General features: G+C 42.7%; 1 protein-coding gene across 2 annotated transcripts in view; it reads right to left on the minus strand.

Moving 5' to 3' along the window:
• Positions 1 to 2,176: 2,176 nt before the first annotated feature.
• Positions 2,177 to 19,417, minus strand: part of bnc1 (basonuclin zinc finger protein 1) — a 17,619-nt gene continuing 378 nt past the window's right edge. Inside the window, exons 1-5 of one of the 2 annotated variants that reach the window (XM_077224379.1) lie at positions 11,573 to 12,103; positions 9,492 to 9,594; positions 8,236 to 8,471; positions 5,881 to 7,613; positions 2,177 to 4,687 (exon numbers count right to left, since the gene is read on the minus strand). In XM_077224379.1, coding sequence (XP_077080494.1) covers positions 4,096 to 4,687; positions 5,881 to 7,613; positions 8,236 to 8,471; positions 9,492 to 9,594; positions 11,573 to 11,581 — 2,673 coding nt within the window. In that variant the 5' untranslated portion in view covers positions 11,582 to 12,103 and the 3' untranslated portion in view covers positions 2,177 to 4,095. Of the gene's footprint in view, positions 4,688 to 5,880; positions 7,614 to 8,235; positions 8,472 to 9,491; positions 9,595 to 11,572; positions 12,104 to 19,417 lie in introns of those variants that run through there. The other variant, XM_077224373.1, reaches the window with a different exon arrangement.

Consider the following 19,417-nt stretch of genomic DNA (forward strand, 5'->3'; position numbering starts at 1 on the left):
TTGTTAAACGGCATCTTTTTATAAATGAAGGCCAGTATCACTGACTACGTTTACATGCAGCCAATAACCCATTCAAAAGCGGGATATTAGCAATAACCTGGTCGCGCACGGCCATGTAAACACCGGCAGAAACCCGAATATGCTCATATCCAGGATTTTAAAAACCCGGATGTGATACCTGGGGTACGACTTTTCTAACCCGGATTTCTGGTCATGTAAACGCGTATCGGCATATCCCCATAATGATTTGTGTTCTGCGCATTTTCTATTCGCAAGGGATCTTGGTCTTTTGTGTAGAGGAATTTCTCGGTGCATACAATGTTGTTCTCAACACAATGTTGATGTTCTTAACATTAACAATTTGAGAACAAAGTATAATTTGCACAGTTTGGCGTGATATATTGAGCGATCGTTAGATTTAACAAAAGTGGATGTTACTTACTTGTTCAGAGGATATTTACCGGTGAAAATTCTTACATTTATTCATTTCATTTAGCTGACGCTTTTATTCAAAGCGACTTACAATTATAGCAATTGTAAGTCGCTTTGAATAAAAGCGTCAGCTAAATGAATAAATTATTATGTTGGTCATACTTACAAAAAGTATAATCTGTGATTGCCAGTATCCACACCGGCGGCGACTCACAGACGCACATTCTCCTCAAAACATCGGATTCATCTGCGCTGTGAAAAGTTGATAATTCTGCGAATAACTGCAATTGCAGATTTTGAAGAGAGACAGCGACAAAGAGGAAAATCTACAGACTGCAGCTTTAAGTGAACTTAAAACAATCCTCACATAAACCCATAATAAATGTCTATTTTCATGTGCCCTGCCTACCTGTCTAACAGGTAGAAAATATACAGAAATTTAATAAAGTTATCAAACAATCTACACTGCATAAATTCTAAATTAAATATAGATTAATCTTTATTGAAGCTACAAAAGTTCTTTAGTCAAGAGTAGTGAGTAATTTTCTCTGTTCCCTTTGTTCTTTGATTAACATTAATGGCAGACAGCATTAGTGGCTGACAGACGCGGATCTCACACGAGCCTCATTCTCTCACAACTCTTTACATTCATTTAAGATTTTATTTAACTCATTTATGACTGCTCTTATGAGGATACTCGACAAAAAGGACATTTTGTTTTAAATGTGTGTGTTAATGTTCGTTCAAGCGAGAACTCGATTCTGGAGTGCTGTCTGTGCGCACGATACTGGCTCGCGTCTTTCTGTGTGTTGTGTGTGTGTTGTGTGTGTGTGTGTGTGTGTGTGTGTGTGTGTGTTGTGTGCGTGTTGTGTGTGTGTGTGTGTGTGTGTGCCAGGCGTTCTCTTTTGTCTTGTCATGCTTTAAAGCATTTGCATGAATAAGAGCCTGACCATATAATGTAACACAAGCCAAAGGATGACAGAAAATATGGATGCTACATTAATTACATTAAATATTTTAATGTGTTAAACTGGAAAAAAATAAATCGCATGTGTTAACATTGAAAGCACTATTTATAACATTTAAAATGTAACAACTTTACCTGATGTGACATTTGTGCTGCGATCACAATTCAACAGAAGTTTGGTTTTCCCTATCATTTGTATTTCATGTTCAGGACCCACGATTACAGTCATACTGCTTAACTTGCTTTACTTTCCAAATACACATTAATGGACTTCAGCTCATTTCCAGTTCCTCGTCACAGATAAGTGCATGAGAAACTGAGAGTGCGGGTTGAGAAGATTCCACATTCTATGCTATATGTATACTTGTTTTTACTTTTTTTACTTTTTAATTTTATTTACATACTGTCTGTTGATCATGTCCTGTAATCTACAACTATAGTCCCAGGTATTTTAGTGAACCCAGTGTAAACTGCAAATCACTAATAAACAAACACAACAGTTTATGTTGCTATGGATAAAAAATGTCTGCAAAATAAACGCATGTTCTAGTGAATGGTCACAGCATCTGAGAATCAGAGGTGACGTCTGCAATATATAACTTGTATATAACTATATAACTTCTGATGTCAGTTTTTTTCTGCCAAGAAATACATAATTTGCCAAAATGTTATGCTTGTCATTTCATGATTGTTAAACCAAATAAGAACCAAAGATTTAGCATAATGTTTTATTTGTTTCCCCCTGCTTAATGTTTATGTATAAAAGTATACATTTACTGATATTTTTAGATTGTTTATTAACACATATAAAAATGATAGAACACAAATAAATGATAGTGGGTTAGGGTTAGATTGTCCTTATAATCCTGATGACCCTGCTTGGTGATGGTGGGGGGGGGGGGGGGGGGGGGGGTTATAGAAGATTGTACATATAAAGAAAAGTTTAAAGTTTAAAGGAATAAATGTCCACAGGTTTGTGTGTGTTTGTGGGAGTCTTCTCGTTCTAACAATGTAAGACTCATTTGTTCAGCTCTGATTCACTAACAGCTTTATGAGCATCAGAAACTTTGACTTTACCAATACCTCATGCTCATTATAAATCAACATCATATTAAAATGATGACATTTTTTACAAAACTGAATCTGGAGTCTTTACAGCTACCTGTGTTTTAGCATTTACAAGCACCCTGGTGTGCCATGCGTGCAGTTTTACTCTTCTGTTGCTCATGCTGCTTTACACTCCATCCTGGATTACGAATCTTTGGTCTCCACAAGAATAACAACTACAGCAATATAAATGCAAGCAGCAATTAAGGGGCCAAGCACGACAGCGAGAGTTACAAGTTAATTTAATAGGACATAGCATTATTTATTGTAACAACTGTAAAAATGACTGAGACAGGATGGATTCAACCTGAAATAACAATAAGAGAGATTTCACTTATTTTTTAAGATTTCACAACAAGAAGAGAGTGTGAACACCAAGCCAATCCTGCCAAAATAATGCATTTCATCCCAAAGAATTTTGTACCTAAACTGCATGGTTGAACAGTTAAAGGCAAAAGAAAAGTCAGAATTTGAACTGTTTTGTGCTATAGAGTTTAAGTGACAGAACCCAAATGTGGTTAGGGACTTCACAGACTCCCACGACACGAGAAGAATAAGATGAAAATGAACAAACACTGCAGATGCTTAGCCCCGAAAATAAAACATACATATAATAACTTACTTAACAAGAACACAACAGCCTCTTTAAAGAGCAATTGATTGAAATGGCAACACAAACTAACAGCTTCACTAAATCTTTTGTAATAAAAACAAATCTGAACAGCAAGCAAACACAAATACACCACCAGAAAATGTCCTGCAGCGCGTGTGAGTCCTGCACCTTAAAAACAGCTCAGGCTCTTAATCACTCTCTCACCAACACTCGGTAGTGCTCACTCGCTCGCTCTTTCTGACAGTCTCTAATCTGTCCCAGTCTCGTGCTGAGGAGAGACGTGTCCCCTCAATGGAAAAGTGCAGAGAAGGAAAATACAACATGATTTTTATGTGGCTTTGGATAAAGAATGAGGGACTTAACTTACTGTATAACAGCACTGATTGTTTTTAAAGATGATTAAAGGTGATTAAAATGATTCTGTATGTGCTTTCTAGTTCTTCAGCTTTGTCATTTCTTCAGTCATTTTAGGCATCTGTCTTTCTGACCTACTCTAAAAAAGTCAATAAATATAAGTAAAGTTTCTCAAGTAGATATTACGGTAGAGATGAAAACATATCTTAACATTAAAAAGGTAAAAGACGTCAAGGTTTATTATAAATATGATTGTCCTTCCAGTTGTGCTTGATTGTACAGTACAATGACCAGTGCTTTTGAGCCCAAATTGTTAAAAGTGAATCATTGGGTATGCAGAGGCGTAAAGTTCGGGTTCAGCAAGTAAAAGTCCTCCTCAGTATTTTTGATCAAAATCACCTGGATTTGCTAATTATCAGAGTTTTTCAGCCAGGAGATAAGGAGTTCATGGTTTGAATAAACATATGGCAGGACTTTTACTTTCTGACCCCTGGACTTTACACCTCTGTGCGTATGTATATTTAGAAGAATATGGCTGAGTGTGTGTGTGTGTGTGTGTGTGTGTGTGTGTGTGTGTGTGTGTGTGTGTGTGTGTGTGTGTGTGTGTGTGTGTTGCACTGTCCTACTCCTGATTGAGGGAGGTATTCATCACAAGGTTACGGTGTAGATTTGGATTCTGACTGTGTCGGTTGCGACTCCGAACAGAGGAGAATGTAGTGTCACACCCTGGAACTTTGCACTTGTGAAGGAGGCGAAGGTGCACTGTTTTGTAATGAGCCCTGAATGTGCCTTTGTTGCTGTAAACCTTCTGACAGAGATGGCAAGTGATGGGAGAAGAGCTGTGAGACTGCAGGCTGAGGCACGGTGGAGACGAGACACTGAGCCCGTCGCAGCTCTCGTCACTGTCCTCTAGAGGGAGCCCTTCTTCACTGCCCAGGTCTGAGTCCCAGGACGAGTGTGCGCTTCCTCTGGTGCTCAGGTCCAGTACAGCTTCGTTCTCCACAGCACCCTCTGCTGGCTCACTTGATCTCTCCAGGGATTTACTCATGGGGAAGACAAGGCCTGTGCGGTGACTGGCTTTGAGGATCACAGACATCTGACTGACTGACATCTGCTCTTTGTGAGGGAGATCTGGATGCTCTCTGCGGAGAGAAGATGTTCCTGAATAATCTTTGGTCAACAGCCTGTGGTGCAGATTCAGGTTTGCACTGTGTCTAGAGAATTAAAAGCAAAAACATTTGAAGAGAAAACCAACATTCTTTTGTTTCTAACTTTTTTCATTTATAATAGCAATCATCCACTTTCAGCAGGCCCGGCTCCACAGGCCCACCCTGGCCTCACGGTAAATAACGGGCAATTGCTAAATGATTGCAATGTTCAAATCAGCTCCAGATTTTGAGGGAGATCATGCTTTTTTGGCTGCTTTGTATCAAAAATATACTTGTTATTTAGAAACGACAAAGCAGTATTAGAACCTGACAAAACGTCTTCATAAACATTCAAACATTCAAACGATTCTAAACTGTTCAAGCGCAAGAAGACGCGAAAGAAACTCAATTCAGTATGTGATCCCTGTTTTCTGTGCACTTACACACAAAGCGGGTTACACAGAAAGATGCGTCTCACACAGTTCTCTTTTGTCAAGCTTAAACGGACGAATACACACAGTTTTGGCGAATATGCTCGTAAGCACAGTCTTGACTGTATTAAAATAAAAAGTCTTAATCAACGAATCTGATGTTCGCCAGATCCGTTAATTTGTTCTTAAAGTGACAGTAGCTAAATATACGTGCAGTGCTCTTATGTTATTAATGTTAAAAAACAAAAGACAATTATAAAAACTCTACTCAAATCTGCTCTTGACTGAATAACTTTTTTAGCTTTGATAGGATTAATATATATTTAATTTATACATTAGTATTAATACACAAGTATTTCGTACCTGAATACTATTAGACCTAGCTGAAATCTGCTTATTTCCTTTGTATCTTTGTTCTATTGTATTTATTTGTGCTATGGCTTGTAATTTGTTCATTCATTCATATCTTATTACTGGCTATTTAACATTATTTATTAAAATACTCTTTTTTTTGTGGCGGTGCCAGTGAAAATTTTGGCAAGGCAAATAACCAGTAAACTCCTTAGTTTTGAACCATGTGTGAATCCCTTTTAAGTCCTGCCCCTTTTGTTATTAAATAAAGTTGTTAGAGGGAAAAATAAAATAATGTATAAACTCCAGCCCACCAGGACTGTGACTTGGCCCACCTTACATCTCACAGCTGGAGCCAGGCCTGACTTTTAGTCCTAACCCATCAACACAAAAACTGTCATGTGATTATAAATAACTGGCTGATGTAATGTATTGTATTACACACACATTAATTTCCCTCAAGCCTAACCGTCTTACCGGTCTCTGCTGCGACGGGATGGGAAAGCAGCATTGCAGCCGTCCACAGTGCACATGTGCATCTCCTTTAAGTGCACGTTTCGATAATGCATTTTGACACTGTATGGGTTTTTAAATGTCTTGCTGCAGATCTCACAGGGGTGTGACTGCTCCTCTTTATCATCTGGACACATGTTCTCTGGGTCACTATAGCCGTCTGCACAGTGTTCACTGCTGTGTGTGAAATGGGCCGGTCGGTGGCTGCAAGGCTGGTCTGGCCGTGAACTGCATGTTGGTTCTTCACATTTTGAGGACTCCTTTTCTTTCTCATCGTTCTGTTTAGTGTGAAAGAGAGAAGGAGAAGACGGTGAGATGATACGACTGTCCTCCTGAGTCAGTTTGCCCCATTCTGCGTCCAGTGAGTTGGCGGTGGACCGAAGAAGACCATCGCAGTCCACAGGGCCACGCCCCTCGCTGCTGATGTCACACTTGTGTGTGTGTGTGCAGGGGCTGAGGGGCGGAGTCTCCTCCTCGGACACGCCCTCTTCTGCCAGATCATCCTTCTCGATTTTGATGGGCATGCTGGACTTCCGAGACTTCTTCTTGGGCACCGGCTCCATATCGGTGTGCATGTGGCTGGTGCTGACGGGCACCGAGGAGGACAGGAGCGGGAGCGAGGGCAAGTTGCCCGGCGTATGGGCCAGCTCGGCTGGGGTCACCAGGCTCCGGTAAAAGGGGAGCACGGGCTGCACAGTCTTTAGATTGGGAAAGAGGATTCCGCTTTGGCTCATGCTGGATAAAGAGCCGTGTAGTTTGGGCTCACAGTTGCGGATGATGAAACTTGAGACAGTCCTGCTCTCTGGGTTGGAGGCGAACTCTCTCTTCTCGCCCTCGGGCTCATCCTCCTGGCTCGGGCTCAGGCCCCCCCGCAGGTCCTTGTCACGATTATTGCGGTTCATTGGCATGTGTAGCCGCGGGTTCGGATTAGCACTGTGCCTGTTGCGACTGCGTAAAGAGCTGAACACCATGTTGCAGCCCTCAATGGTGCACTTGTGTTTGATCTTAAGATGAACAGCATTATAGTGTATCTTCAGCGTGCCCTTATCGTAGAAGGTCTTCTCACAGGCACTGCAGAACACACGGCCCTTCTTCAAGGATCCGCTCTTCTCTGCACACCGCATCTTGCTCTCTGGTGACATGTGTGTGATTTCAGAAGTGATGGAGGACGTGCAAGGCGTGGAGGGAGAGGAGTTTCCACTCACGTTAAACTCTTCCGACTCGACCTTTGGAGACTGTGTGTCCAGCAGCCCCTCTGCTCTCACAGGGCCGCTGTCGAACGCAGCACTGCTGTCAAGGCTTAGTTCTGACGTCTCGTGTCTCGTTTGTGCCTCCTGGTGGCCGCAGTCTGTACTGGAGCTCAGCAACGGTGCCGGAACCGAGTTCAGCAGTTGCAATGGCAGCATGAGGGCCATACTGTTCACTAGAGTCTCAAAATGGTGTCCGTTACTGCAACCGGGTGCTTCTGCTTTAGCGGGTGTCCGCACAGAGCGCTGTGTACTGCTTTCGATGAAGCTGCGGATGTCAGAATTGGTCCTAGTGGTCGGAACAACGACAGCCTGTCCCTCCTTGTCCTGTAGAGCCATGAGCTCCACGATGGACTTGGTCTCTCCAAAACGCAGGAATTGCTGCAGCGTTACAATCTCCTCCTCAAAGGTCATTATTGCCCAGCGGTCCAAAACCTTACCGGCCACATCCTAGACACATACACATAAGGAATATAATTTGCATTATGAAGTCTAAACTAATAAATGTCCTGCACTGGGACCCTAAAATACTCCATAACTTCTGACAGATTGACAGAGTTACTGAATAAAAAGTCATCCATACATCTAATGCATGTGGACTTGAGAGGTCTAATTACTGCAGCAGAGTGATAAATTCAGGAGCATAATTTTTCTTAATTTAGATGATGCGGGTTTCCCTGTCGAAGTGTGAGGGGAGGGGAGAGATCAGAGGCGCGTCGGGCAAGTCTTTCAGTGCGCCTGTAATTACTTTTGAGTGCCAGCAGGCTTTGAAAGTCATGCAGCAGCTTCATGTTGTAACCAGAATAAATATTTTATCATACAGCATTCATCTGGAGGTCTGAAGAGGCTTTAACTTTACATTCTCCACTAGAGGAACTACCATGAATTTAATTCAAGCACCTGAATACTTGATAAGCAAAAAGATTGAAGATATCTAAGTGGCTCACCACTATGAATTTTGAGGAAAAGTGTGACAAAACTGTAATTATACATCTCATCTCATCATATCATCTCAAATTGAAGTATGTTTTCAAGCGGGATCAGTGTGAGTCGGGTGAATGGAACAGCTCACCTGCAGGACATAACCACGGATGTAGTCCTGGAGAGTCCAGTCCAGGGCGTTCAGGATCTGAATAACCTCCTCCTGCTTAAGGACGCTGAAGAGTCGGTCCAGCAGGATCTTGAGACGCACTGGAATTGCCTGCGTCCCATAAAGCATCAGACTACAGATATCAAACACCACATTGGAGTGAACAATCTCCACCTGGCTTCCTTGGTACATGTGATGAACCTTCAGCTTACTCAGAGCTGCAATTCAGCAAAACAGACACCAGTTTACATCACACATGCAGAAATCAGCAAAGCATCTCTACGTGTTTCAGCATTTCTGTCGTTCACTTCTGAATCTGTGTATCTGTCTTGTTTGTAAGTGAGGCTTTAAGTGAGCATTTGTACAAATTTTAATGTCTATTATAAACATGTTGCCTATGTATTGTAATAAAAGTGTGTTTGTATATATTTGCATATGTGCATGGCTGAGAAATTACAGACAATATTGTAAATAATTATCATCTACAAACAATAACAATTAAAACAAAAAAATCCAAGGATTCTAAACAGGCTATCAATTTATCAATTTATGCCACATATCTTTAATGTCAGAAAGTCAATATTAAGGTCTAGATTAATTTATAATGAATAGATTTATTTATTTATTTCTGTCTTTTCAAATATGGTTATTAAAGGAATATTTAAGGTTCGGCAAGTTAAGCTTAAACATCAGCATTTGTAACATAATGTTGATGTCCACCACAATATATTCTTTGAGGATTTAAAATTAGAAATGTGAAGCTTATAATTTGATAAACTCAAAGTTGTGTATTATTTGAGCTGGACAGTTGTTAAATTCATTTATAAAATAATTTTTATGGTCTTTTTATGTATCAAGTTTTTATAAAAAAAATTTTTTTTTGTAAAATTGGATATAACTTTACAAAGTAAATGTTAGTGAGCATTTTTTCTCAATAAAAATCATCATCACATTGTTTACATCTTGTCGCTAAAACAGTATTTTAGGATTTACAAATTGGCCCCACTCATTTATTTTTTAAGTGGCTCACTGTTACAGAAAAAGAAAATATATTTTTTTTAAGAATAGAAAAGACATGTTGAAATTGAGCTTAACTTTGAACATGGAATATTCTTTTAAAAAGTACAGTGAAAAGTAGAAGAGGCAGAAAGACAGAGAGAGATGACAGTGGAGAGTGTTTGAAGATGTGTGAAAAACATCTGTGTGAAATGTAATATTCTATAGCATGTGAAACTCACCATGGGCGACCCAGCCGTGCCTACAGTTTTCACAGAGTCGCCGCCTCAGTTTCCCAGGCTTGAAACTGTCACAGTTGCAGTTCACCAGCGTGCAGCAAATCGCCTGTCCACACACACACACACACACACACACACACACACACAATAATAGTGAATATATTCTACATATTTATTCATCACTAACACCCGTTATGTTCCCTCCAAAATGTTCGGTTTCATACTTTAACTTTTTAATGTACACCTAGATCTGTGTGTGTGTGTGTGTGTGTGTGTGTGTGTGTGTGTGTGTGTGTGTGTGTGTGTGTGTGTGTGTGTGTGTGTGTGTGTGTGTGTGTGTGTGTGTGTGTTTATGGTGTGTATATGTGTACATACAGTACATGTGTGTATCTTTCTACATATATGTGTGTATCTCTATATATAAGAAGCTCAAGAAGCTCTTTGGAATATTCTCATGCTGGAGAACACGATCATTAGGTTTTGCTGGTAATACTTTAATGATAATTTTGTATTAAATAAATAATTATAAATTATATAAAGTACTCCTGTGAGCACAAAAACATACAGTGAGCTTCATACCAATGCAATTTCATATTAAATATAGACACTTTAGCACAAAACGAGAGCTCAATCCAGTATAGAGATGATATAGGGCAACAGCCACGATAATCACACCATAGTTATATATCCTCGAACCTCAACTATAAAACACACCGGCACTTACATACACAAAGAAAGAGACAGCAATATTTGAAAATGCACATAAATATTTACATCCCAAAAGTCAATGGAAGGCACAAGATACCTTTTAAAAAATCACTTGATGCATTATGTTAAGACAAGCAAACATTTTGAGTTAAATTTTTGAATGAATTTTAAATGTTAATTAGGCTAGTTTATGTGTTGTTCATAACAGTTAAATAATCCAGCTTTTTAGCTGACAGTTTGACTGCAGTGTAAAATACGCTACAGCAATGATATCTTACAGAAAATTATTTAGAACTTTAATAATCAAAAAATGATTGCATTTCTTAAAAATAATGCGACTGTAAAATGCATTAATATACTCAGTATTTATTGCTTTTGAATAGATTTTTTACAATGTAAAATGTTTAAACTTCAACCCAACGGTCACAATTAAAATATTGACTGATATGATTTAATCCAGAATATCACATAATATTAGACAAATATTATTTTGACAAACTGCATAAGTTAGTAGTTCTCCTAGCACCAGAAAAGTGTAGAATATGGATGTGCAGTAAAAATGAAGAGAGGCGCGTGTGGTGAAAATAAGCGCAACGGTTGAGGAATCTCTAACAGAAAGAGTCACTGTCAGATCTTACAACACAGGCCTGTAGCAGCGGACAACAATGACAGATCAACATGAGCTTAATGAACACACACACTCACAGAGACAAAGCTTTCACGCCCCAAGGCCATTAACTGTGTTTGCCCGCCCAGAAACGGGGTCTTAGTCCCACTTTGGGACACTAACTCGTCAGCATTAGCACAAAGACAGAGAGAGAGCAGGAAGAGGATCTCTTAAAGCGGCCAGAAAGTGGAAGAGAGAAAAAAAAGAATTTGACTCCTGTTATTCCGTTGACAAAAATCGTTCGGTAATTCTCTATAATGAATGTGTATTTTACATTGGTGTTCAGATTAAACAAGCATTACACACACAATCATTTAACCAGCATTATGGCTCTGGCAGCGAAATTACTCTTGTCTTGAATTACATTCCAGTGGATGACCAACAAACACTCACACACTTGTGAAGACATTCACACCCATCTGAACAGCACAATAAAGTCTCTCCTGGAATATCTAGCTAGCAAATTGATCTATTAATAGGGGTGAAAAAAAACTTTAAAAATGGATTCATACGTGTATGCACAGTTTAGCTAATTTTTCCCGTACAATAAATTATCAACATAGATAAAAGTTGCCAATTCAGTCAAAGCACCACACAGGAAAAAGCATATTTTTTCTCAATGTAACATCATCTGCATATAACTCACAATCCATTTGTGTTCTTATTTAAATTCTCTAAGAAAGACTTGATCCCAAACTAAACTTCTTACCTCAGACATTTTGATCAGACTGAAGTTTCCAGTGTTTCTGAGCAGTTTGCCATTCCAGCAGCTCCTGTCTGTACAAGTTCTACTGCGAGAGATCCATCACTCACAGTTCAGTCACACTCACCCACACAACACACACTTTCTCCTGCAATCGAGAAACGCGGCGCTCGTCCACAGGCCCGTGTGAGTGTGTGAGCGGCTCTAAAGCATCCAGGAAGAGTGTGTGAGTGTGTGAGTGTGTGCTGGAACTGGGCGCTGGGGAGTGGAATGAGACCCTCCTACCCGCTGTACTCTCTGCCTCTCACCTTAAGAGATCTCTCTCTCACACACACAGACACACACACACACACACCTCCCCCACTGGGTGGCGGGCCAGTCCCCTCACAGCTGGCTGGAAGAGGGCATGACACGCGTCTCTCACAGAGATTTGATCAAAAGGAATCACAAAGGCTGGAGGCTCCTAATGCAGTCAGGAGAGACTCTCTACCTCGGCTCTCTCTCTCCAGCAGTTTGAGTAATGCATTAAATCAATGCAGCCCAGCACAAGACACACTCAAGCACTGGATACTGGATGTGTGTGTGTGTGCGCACGCTTTAACAGCCTCTGATCAATCCCAGCAAGTTATGCCTTTTGCTGGCCAGAATTGTATGTTTCAACAGATTCTTCAACAGATTTTTCTTTGCAGCGATTCAGTTTTCATATGTCTTTTACAAATACAGAAAGAAACACAAACTTTTCATTTCCAAACTACCTGAAAATTGTATGTTCTCTACAGAATTGTTGGTACACATGGTTAGAAGGACATGATGGATCTTTCACTGAATGCTGAATGAGCTTGAATTCAAAAACGTTTCATTAAATACACATTTCTGGTAATCGTGCCTCAAAACATATGACAATCAGTCCATGAAGTTTATATCTATCGAGCTGATATTACATTTGGTGCAGTCATTTGACATTTTAATACACCAATTACACAGCAGGTAAAAACATGCTGCGTTTAATCCATTACAGAGCAGGTTTTAACAGGTTTTTGCTTCTTTAACGCTCAGAGAACTGAGTGGGCTTCTCCTCTCCTTAACAAAAAATTTACAACAAGCAAAATGGCAGGAACTATTACTGTGTAGCTAATATAGCCTGAAATATTCAGTTATATCTGTATTACTTACAGGAGATCAAAGCTTTATTTGTAAGAGGCAAATTTTATGAAGTCACACATGGGAAGCCCTCAGTCGTGCAGCGAGACCCAGAGGACGCTTATCAAATCAACATGCAGAAATTGGCTGGATTGCAGCGCTGCTGTTTGTAAGATAGCTTTTTTAAAGACAGAATTGGTTTTGCTGATCTTCTCCCTCAGGCTGCGGTCTGGAGTCGAGTGCGACGCGGCTCATACTGGCAGATTCCCTGCTAACTGTGACTCCATTTCACATGCAAACACAAATCGCTCCATCTACAACATACAAGAATGTTTTTACACTGCAACAGTAAAAATGTAATTGAATCTAAGCTTGGTGTTGAATCGCATGTATTTGGTCTCGTGTGTAAACAACAGACACTGTGAATTTCCAAAGAGCCAAGCTTGATGTGATTGTAAATATATCCAAGTATTTTATTGATCCCCAAGGAAAAATTGGGGTAACGTTAAAGCGCATGGGCTATTTCTCTAAAGATATTTGCCCCAATCAACTTAAATTACATTCATTCATTTAGAATTAACCTGTGCTGATCAGAAACACTGATATTACTATCGACTACAATTTCAGAAACAATAAAAAAGATTTTGTTTTGGGTTTAAGGTTGTTGTTTTTTTGTTCTAGTTTAGTTTTACACAGTTATGTTTCAGATTACATTTCAAATTAACAGTGATCATATTTTAAAATTGAAGGGATTGTTCACCCAAAAGTCATTCTGTCTTTTATTACATGTTAAAGTGAGTGACATTGTACTACCATTGCATTAAATTCAACCAAGGAAAAAGAAGAAAAAAGAACATATGTGTAATGTCTCTAACTAATTCAAAGAATAAAAAAAATCTGCTGCATAATTGTCATGATACAGTCAGAGCATTTCAATGATTATAGACTTGACTTAAAATTACATTTCAGAGATTCTGTTGTACAGTAAAACATAAAACATCTCAGCAACTCCAAACTCAGTAAAGCATGTTAAATAAGCTTTCCCTCACACCACTAAAAGGATGAAAAGACTCATAGTGCTTTAATGAGGATCGTTTTAATCCAAAAAGGTACGAGTAAAAGCTTTGTGCCTGCAGAGAGTACTTCAAAAACACAGAGAGCAGCGAAGAGCAGCGAAGAGCAGCGAAGAGCAGCTTCTATCTCATAGTGGCTCTAAAAATATTGCCTTTGAACAAGCTGGAGGCCATGAGGAGTCCTCGTATTCAGATCGACACACATGAGTAGTCCTCGTATTCAGATCGACACACATGAGGAGTCCTAGTGTTCAGATCGACACACATGAGGAGTCCTAGTGTTCAGATCGACAGACATGAGGAGTCCTAGTGTTCAGATCGACACAAATGAGGAGTCCTCGTGTTCAGATCGACACACATGAGGAGTCCTAGTGTTCAGATCGACACACATGAGTAGTCCTCGTGTTCAGATGGACACACATGAGGAGTCCTCGTCTTCAGATCGACACACATGAGGAGTCCTAGTGTTCAGATCGACACACATGAGGAGTCCTAGTGTTCAGATCGACACACATGAGGAGTCCTCGTGTTCAGATGGACACATATGAGGAGTCCTCGTGTTCAGATCGACACACATGAGGAGTCCTAGTGTTCAGATCGACACACATGAGTAGTCCTCGTGTTCAGATGGACACACATGAGGAGTCCTCGTCTTCAGATCGACACACATGAGGAGTCCTAGTGTTCAGATCGACACACATGAGGAGTCCTAGTGTTCAGATCGACACACATGAGGAGTCCTCGTGTTCAGATGGACACATATGAGGAGTCCTCGTGTTCAGATCGACACACATGAGGAGTCCTAGTGTTCAGATCGACACACATGAGTAGTCCTCGTGTTCAGATGGACACACATGAGGAGTCCTCGTGTTCAGATGGACACACATGAGGAGTCCTCGTGTTCAGATGGACACACATGAGGAGTCCTCGTGTTCAGATCGACACACATGAGGAGTCCTCGTGTTCAGATCGACACACGTGAGGAGTCCTCGTGTTCAGATCGACACACGTGAGGAGTTCCCGTGTTCAGATCGAGACCCATGAGGAGTCCTCGTGTTCAGATGGACACACATGAGGAGTCCTCGTGTTCAGATCGACACACATGAGAAGTCCTCGTGTTCAGATCGACACACATGAGGAGTCCTAGTGTTCAGATCGACACACATGAGGAGTCCTCATGTTCAGATGGACACACATGAGGAGACCTAGTGTTCAGATCGACACACATGAGGAGTCCTCGTGTTCAGATCGACACACATGAGGAGTTCCCGTGTTCAGATCGACACACATGAGGTGTTCCCGTGTTCAGATCGACACCCAGGAGGAGTCCTCGTGTTCAGATCGACACATATGAGGAGTCCTCGTGTTCAGATCGACACCCATGAGGAGTCCTCATGTTCAGATCGACACCCACGAGGAGTCCTCATGTTCAGATCGACACACATGAGAAGTTCTTGTGTTCAGATCGACACACATGAGGATTCCTCGTGTTCAGATCGACACACATGAGAAGTGCTGGTGTTAAGATCGACACACATGAGGAGTCCTAGTATTCAGATCGACACACATGAGGAGTCCTCGTATTCAGATCGACACACATGAGGAGTACTCGTATTCAGATCGACACACATGAGGAGTCCTCGTATTCAGATCGACACACATGAGGAGTCCTCGTGTTCAGATCGACACACATGAGGAGTTCCCGTGTTCAGATCGACACCCATGAGGAGTCCTCATGTTCAGATCGACACACATGAGGAGTCCTCGTGTTCAGATGAACACACATGAGGAGTCCTCGTGTTCAGATTGACACACATGAGGAGTCCTCGTGTTCAGATCGACACCCACGAGGAGTCCTCGTGTTCAGATCGACACCCACGAGGAGTCCTCGTGTTCAGATCGACACACGTGAGGAGACCTGGTGTTCAGATCGACACACATGAGGAGTCCTCGTGTTCACATGAGGAGTCTTCGTGTTCAGATCGACACACATGAGTAGTCCTCGTGTTCAGATGGACACACATGAGGAGTCCTCGTGTTCAGATGGACACACATGAGGAGTCCTCGTGTTCAGATCGACACACATGAGGAGTCCTCGTGTTCAGATCGACACACGTGAGGAGTCCTCGTGTTCAGATCGACACACGTGAGGAGTTCCCGTGTTCAGATCGAGACCCATGAGGAGTCCTCGTGTTCAGATGGACACACATGAGGAGTCCTCGTGTTCAGATCGACACACATGAGAAGTCCTCGTGTTCAGATCGACACACATGAGGAGTCCTAGTGTTCAGATCGACACACATGAGGAGTCCTCATGTTCAGATGGACACACATGAGGAGACCTAGTGTTCAGATCGACACACATGAGGAGTCCTCGTGTTCAGATCGACACACATGAGGAGTTCCCGTGTTCAGATCGACACACATGAGGTGTTCCCGTGTTCAGATCGACACCCAGGAGGAGTCCTCGTGTTCAGATCGACACATATGAGGAGTCCTCGTGTTCAGATCGACACCCATGAGGAGTCCTCATGTTCAGATCGACACCCACGAGGAGTCCTCATGTTCAGATCGACACATGAGAAGTTCTTGTGTTCAGATCGACACACATGAGGATTCCTCGTGTTCAGATCGACACACATGAGAAGTGCTGGTGTTAAGATCGACACACATGAGGAGTCCTAGTATTCAGATCGACACACATGAGGAGTCCTCGTATTCAGATCGACACACATGAGGAGTCCTCGTATTCAGATCGACACACATGAGGAGTCCTCGTATTCAGATCGACACACATGAGGAGTCCTCGTGTTCAGATCGACACACATGAGGAGTTCCCGTGTTCAGATCGACACCCATGAGGAGTCCTCATGTTCAGATCGACACACATGAGGAGTCCTCGTGTTCAGATGAACACACATGAGGAGTCCTCGTGTTCAGATTGACACACATGAGGAGTCCTCATGTTCAGATCGACACCCACGAGGAGTCCTCGTGTTCAGATCGACACCCACGAGGAGTCCTCGTGTTCAGATCGACACACGTGAGGAGACCTGGTGTTCAGATCGACACACATGAGGAGTCCTCGTGTTCACATGAGGAGTCTTCGTGTTCAGATCGACACCCATGCGGAGTCCTTGTGTTCAGATCGACACACATGAGCAGTCCTCGTGTTCAGATCGACACACATGAGGAGTCTTCGTGTTCAGATCGACACCCATGCGGAGTCCTTGTGTTCAGATCGACACCCATGAGGAGTCCTAGTGTTCAGATCGACACCCATGCGGAGTCCTTGTGTTCAGATCGACACACATGAGGAGTCCTTGTGTTCAGATCGACACACATGAGGAGTCCTCGTGTTCAGATCGACACACATGAGGAGTCCTCGTGTTCAGATCGACACACATGAAGAGTCCTCGTGTTCAGATCGACACACATGAAGAGTCCTCGTGTTCAGATCAGACACACGAGGAGTCCTTGTGTTCAGATCGACACCCATGAGGAGTCCTCGTGTTCAGATCGACACACATGAGGAGTCCTTGTGTTCAGATCGACACACATGAGGAGTCCTCGTGTTCAGATCGACACCCATGAGGAGTCCTCGTGTTCAGATCGACACACATGAGGTGTCCTCGTGTTCAGATCGACACACATGAGGAGACCTCGTGTTCAGATCGACACACATGAGGAGTCCTCGTGTTCACATGAGGAGTCTTCGTGTTCAGATTGACACCCATGCGGAGTCCTAGTTTTCAGATCGACACACATGAGGAGACCTCGTGTTCAGATCGACACACATGAGGAGTCCTCGTGTTCACATGAGGAGTCTTCGTGTTCAGATTGACACCCATGCGGAGTCCTTGTGTTCAGATCGACACACATGAGGAGTCCTCGTGTTCAGATCGACACACATGAGGAGTCCTCGTGCTCAGATCGACACCCATGAGGAGTCCTCGTGTTCAGATCGACACCCATGAGGTGTCCTCGTGTTCAGATCGACACACATGAGGAGACCTCGTGTTCAGATCGACACACATGAGGAGTCCTCGTGTTCACATGAGGAGTCTTCGTGTTCAGATTGACACCCATGAGGAGTCCTCGTGTTCAGATCGACACACATGAGGAGTCCTCGTGTTCAGATCGACACACATGAAGAGTCCTCGTGTTCAGATCGACACACATGAAGAGTCCTCGTGTTCAGATCAGACACACGAGGAGTCCTCGTGTTCAGATCGACACCCATGAGGAGTCCTCGTGTTCAGATCGACACACATGAGGAGTCCTTGTGTTCAGATCGACACACATGAGGAGTCCTCGTGTTCAGATCGACACCCATGAGGAGTCCTCGTGTTCAGATCGACACACATGAGGTGTCCTCGTGTTCAGATCGACACACATGAGGAGACCTCGTGTTCAGATCGACACACATGAGGAGTCCTCGTGTTCACATGAGGAGTCTTCGTGTTCAGATTGACACCCATGCGGAGTCCTAGTTTTCAGATCGACACACATGAGGAGACCTCGTGTTCAGATCGACACACATGAGGAGTCCTCGTGTTCACATGAGGAGTCTTCGTGTTCAGATTGACACCCATGCGGAGCCCTTGTGTTCAGATCGACACACATGAGGAGTCCTCGTGTTCAGATCGACACACATGAGGAGTCCTCGTGTTCAGATCGACACCCATGAGGAGTCCTCGTGTTCAGATCGACACACATGAGGTGTCCTCGTGTTCAGATCGACACACATGAGGAGACCTCGTGTTCAGATCGACACACATGAGGAGTCCTCGTGTTCACATGAGGAGTCTTCGTGTTCAGATTGACACCCATGCGGAGTCCTTGTGTTCAGATCGACACCCATGAGGAGTCCTAGTTTTCAGATCGACACACATGAGCAGTCCTCGTGTTCACATGAGGAGCCTTCGTGTTCAGATCGACACCCATGCGGAGTCCTAGTGTTCAGATCGACACCCATGCGGAGTCCTTGTGTTCAGATCGACACACATGAGGAGTCCTCGTGTTCAGATCGACACACATGAGGAGTCCTTGTGTTCAGATCGACCCACATGAGGATTCCTCGTGATCACACATGCCACTCTTAGAGAGATGTTACGTCAGATGGAGGAGCTGTGTGACCTTTGACCTCTGTCTTCTCTCGCACAGGAACGACCCCAGGCGAAGCACACACAGATGTGTGTAGAGCACAGCAAAGCTAAATGGGATAACGTAAAATCGGACCCTAACCCTAATCACAAGCCAAACCCTGGAATTTCCTTCTATTGGGATGAGCAGAACAACAAACGGCTCTCAAGCACAAGGTGACAGTGAAACACGGCTTCATCAACACATGGTGTGTGTGTGTGTGTGTGTGCACGTCTCATCGGCAGTCTGCTATTGATCAGTCCAGTCCACATTAAGGAGAGATGCTTTTATGATAATCTGCTGTTGTCCATGTAATAGCTGCATTAGACACACTGCCTGCACATCGGACACCTGTTTGGTCTCTTTAGAATTACCGTTTGCATTACAACACAGTTTAATGGCCTTTTAAAAGGGGGGGGGGGGGGGGGGTTGGGGGGGGTTGGAAAACTTTCCAGAAGTTAGAGAGCATTTCAGAAAGCCATCAGCGGATGAA

This window comes from Siphateles boraxobius, unplaced genomic scaffold (genome assembly GCF_051911475.1).
Source record: "Siphateles boraxobius isolate OS27281-9 unplaced genomic scaffold, OSU_SipBor_1 124, whole genome shotgun sequence".
Taxonomy (NCBI): Eukaryota; Metazoa; Chordata; class Actinopteri; order Cypriniformes; family Leuciscidae; genus Siphateles; species Siphateles boraxobius.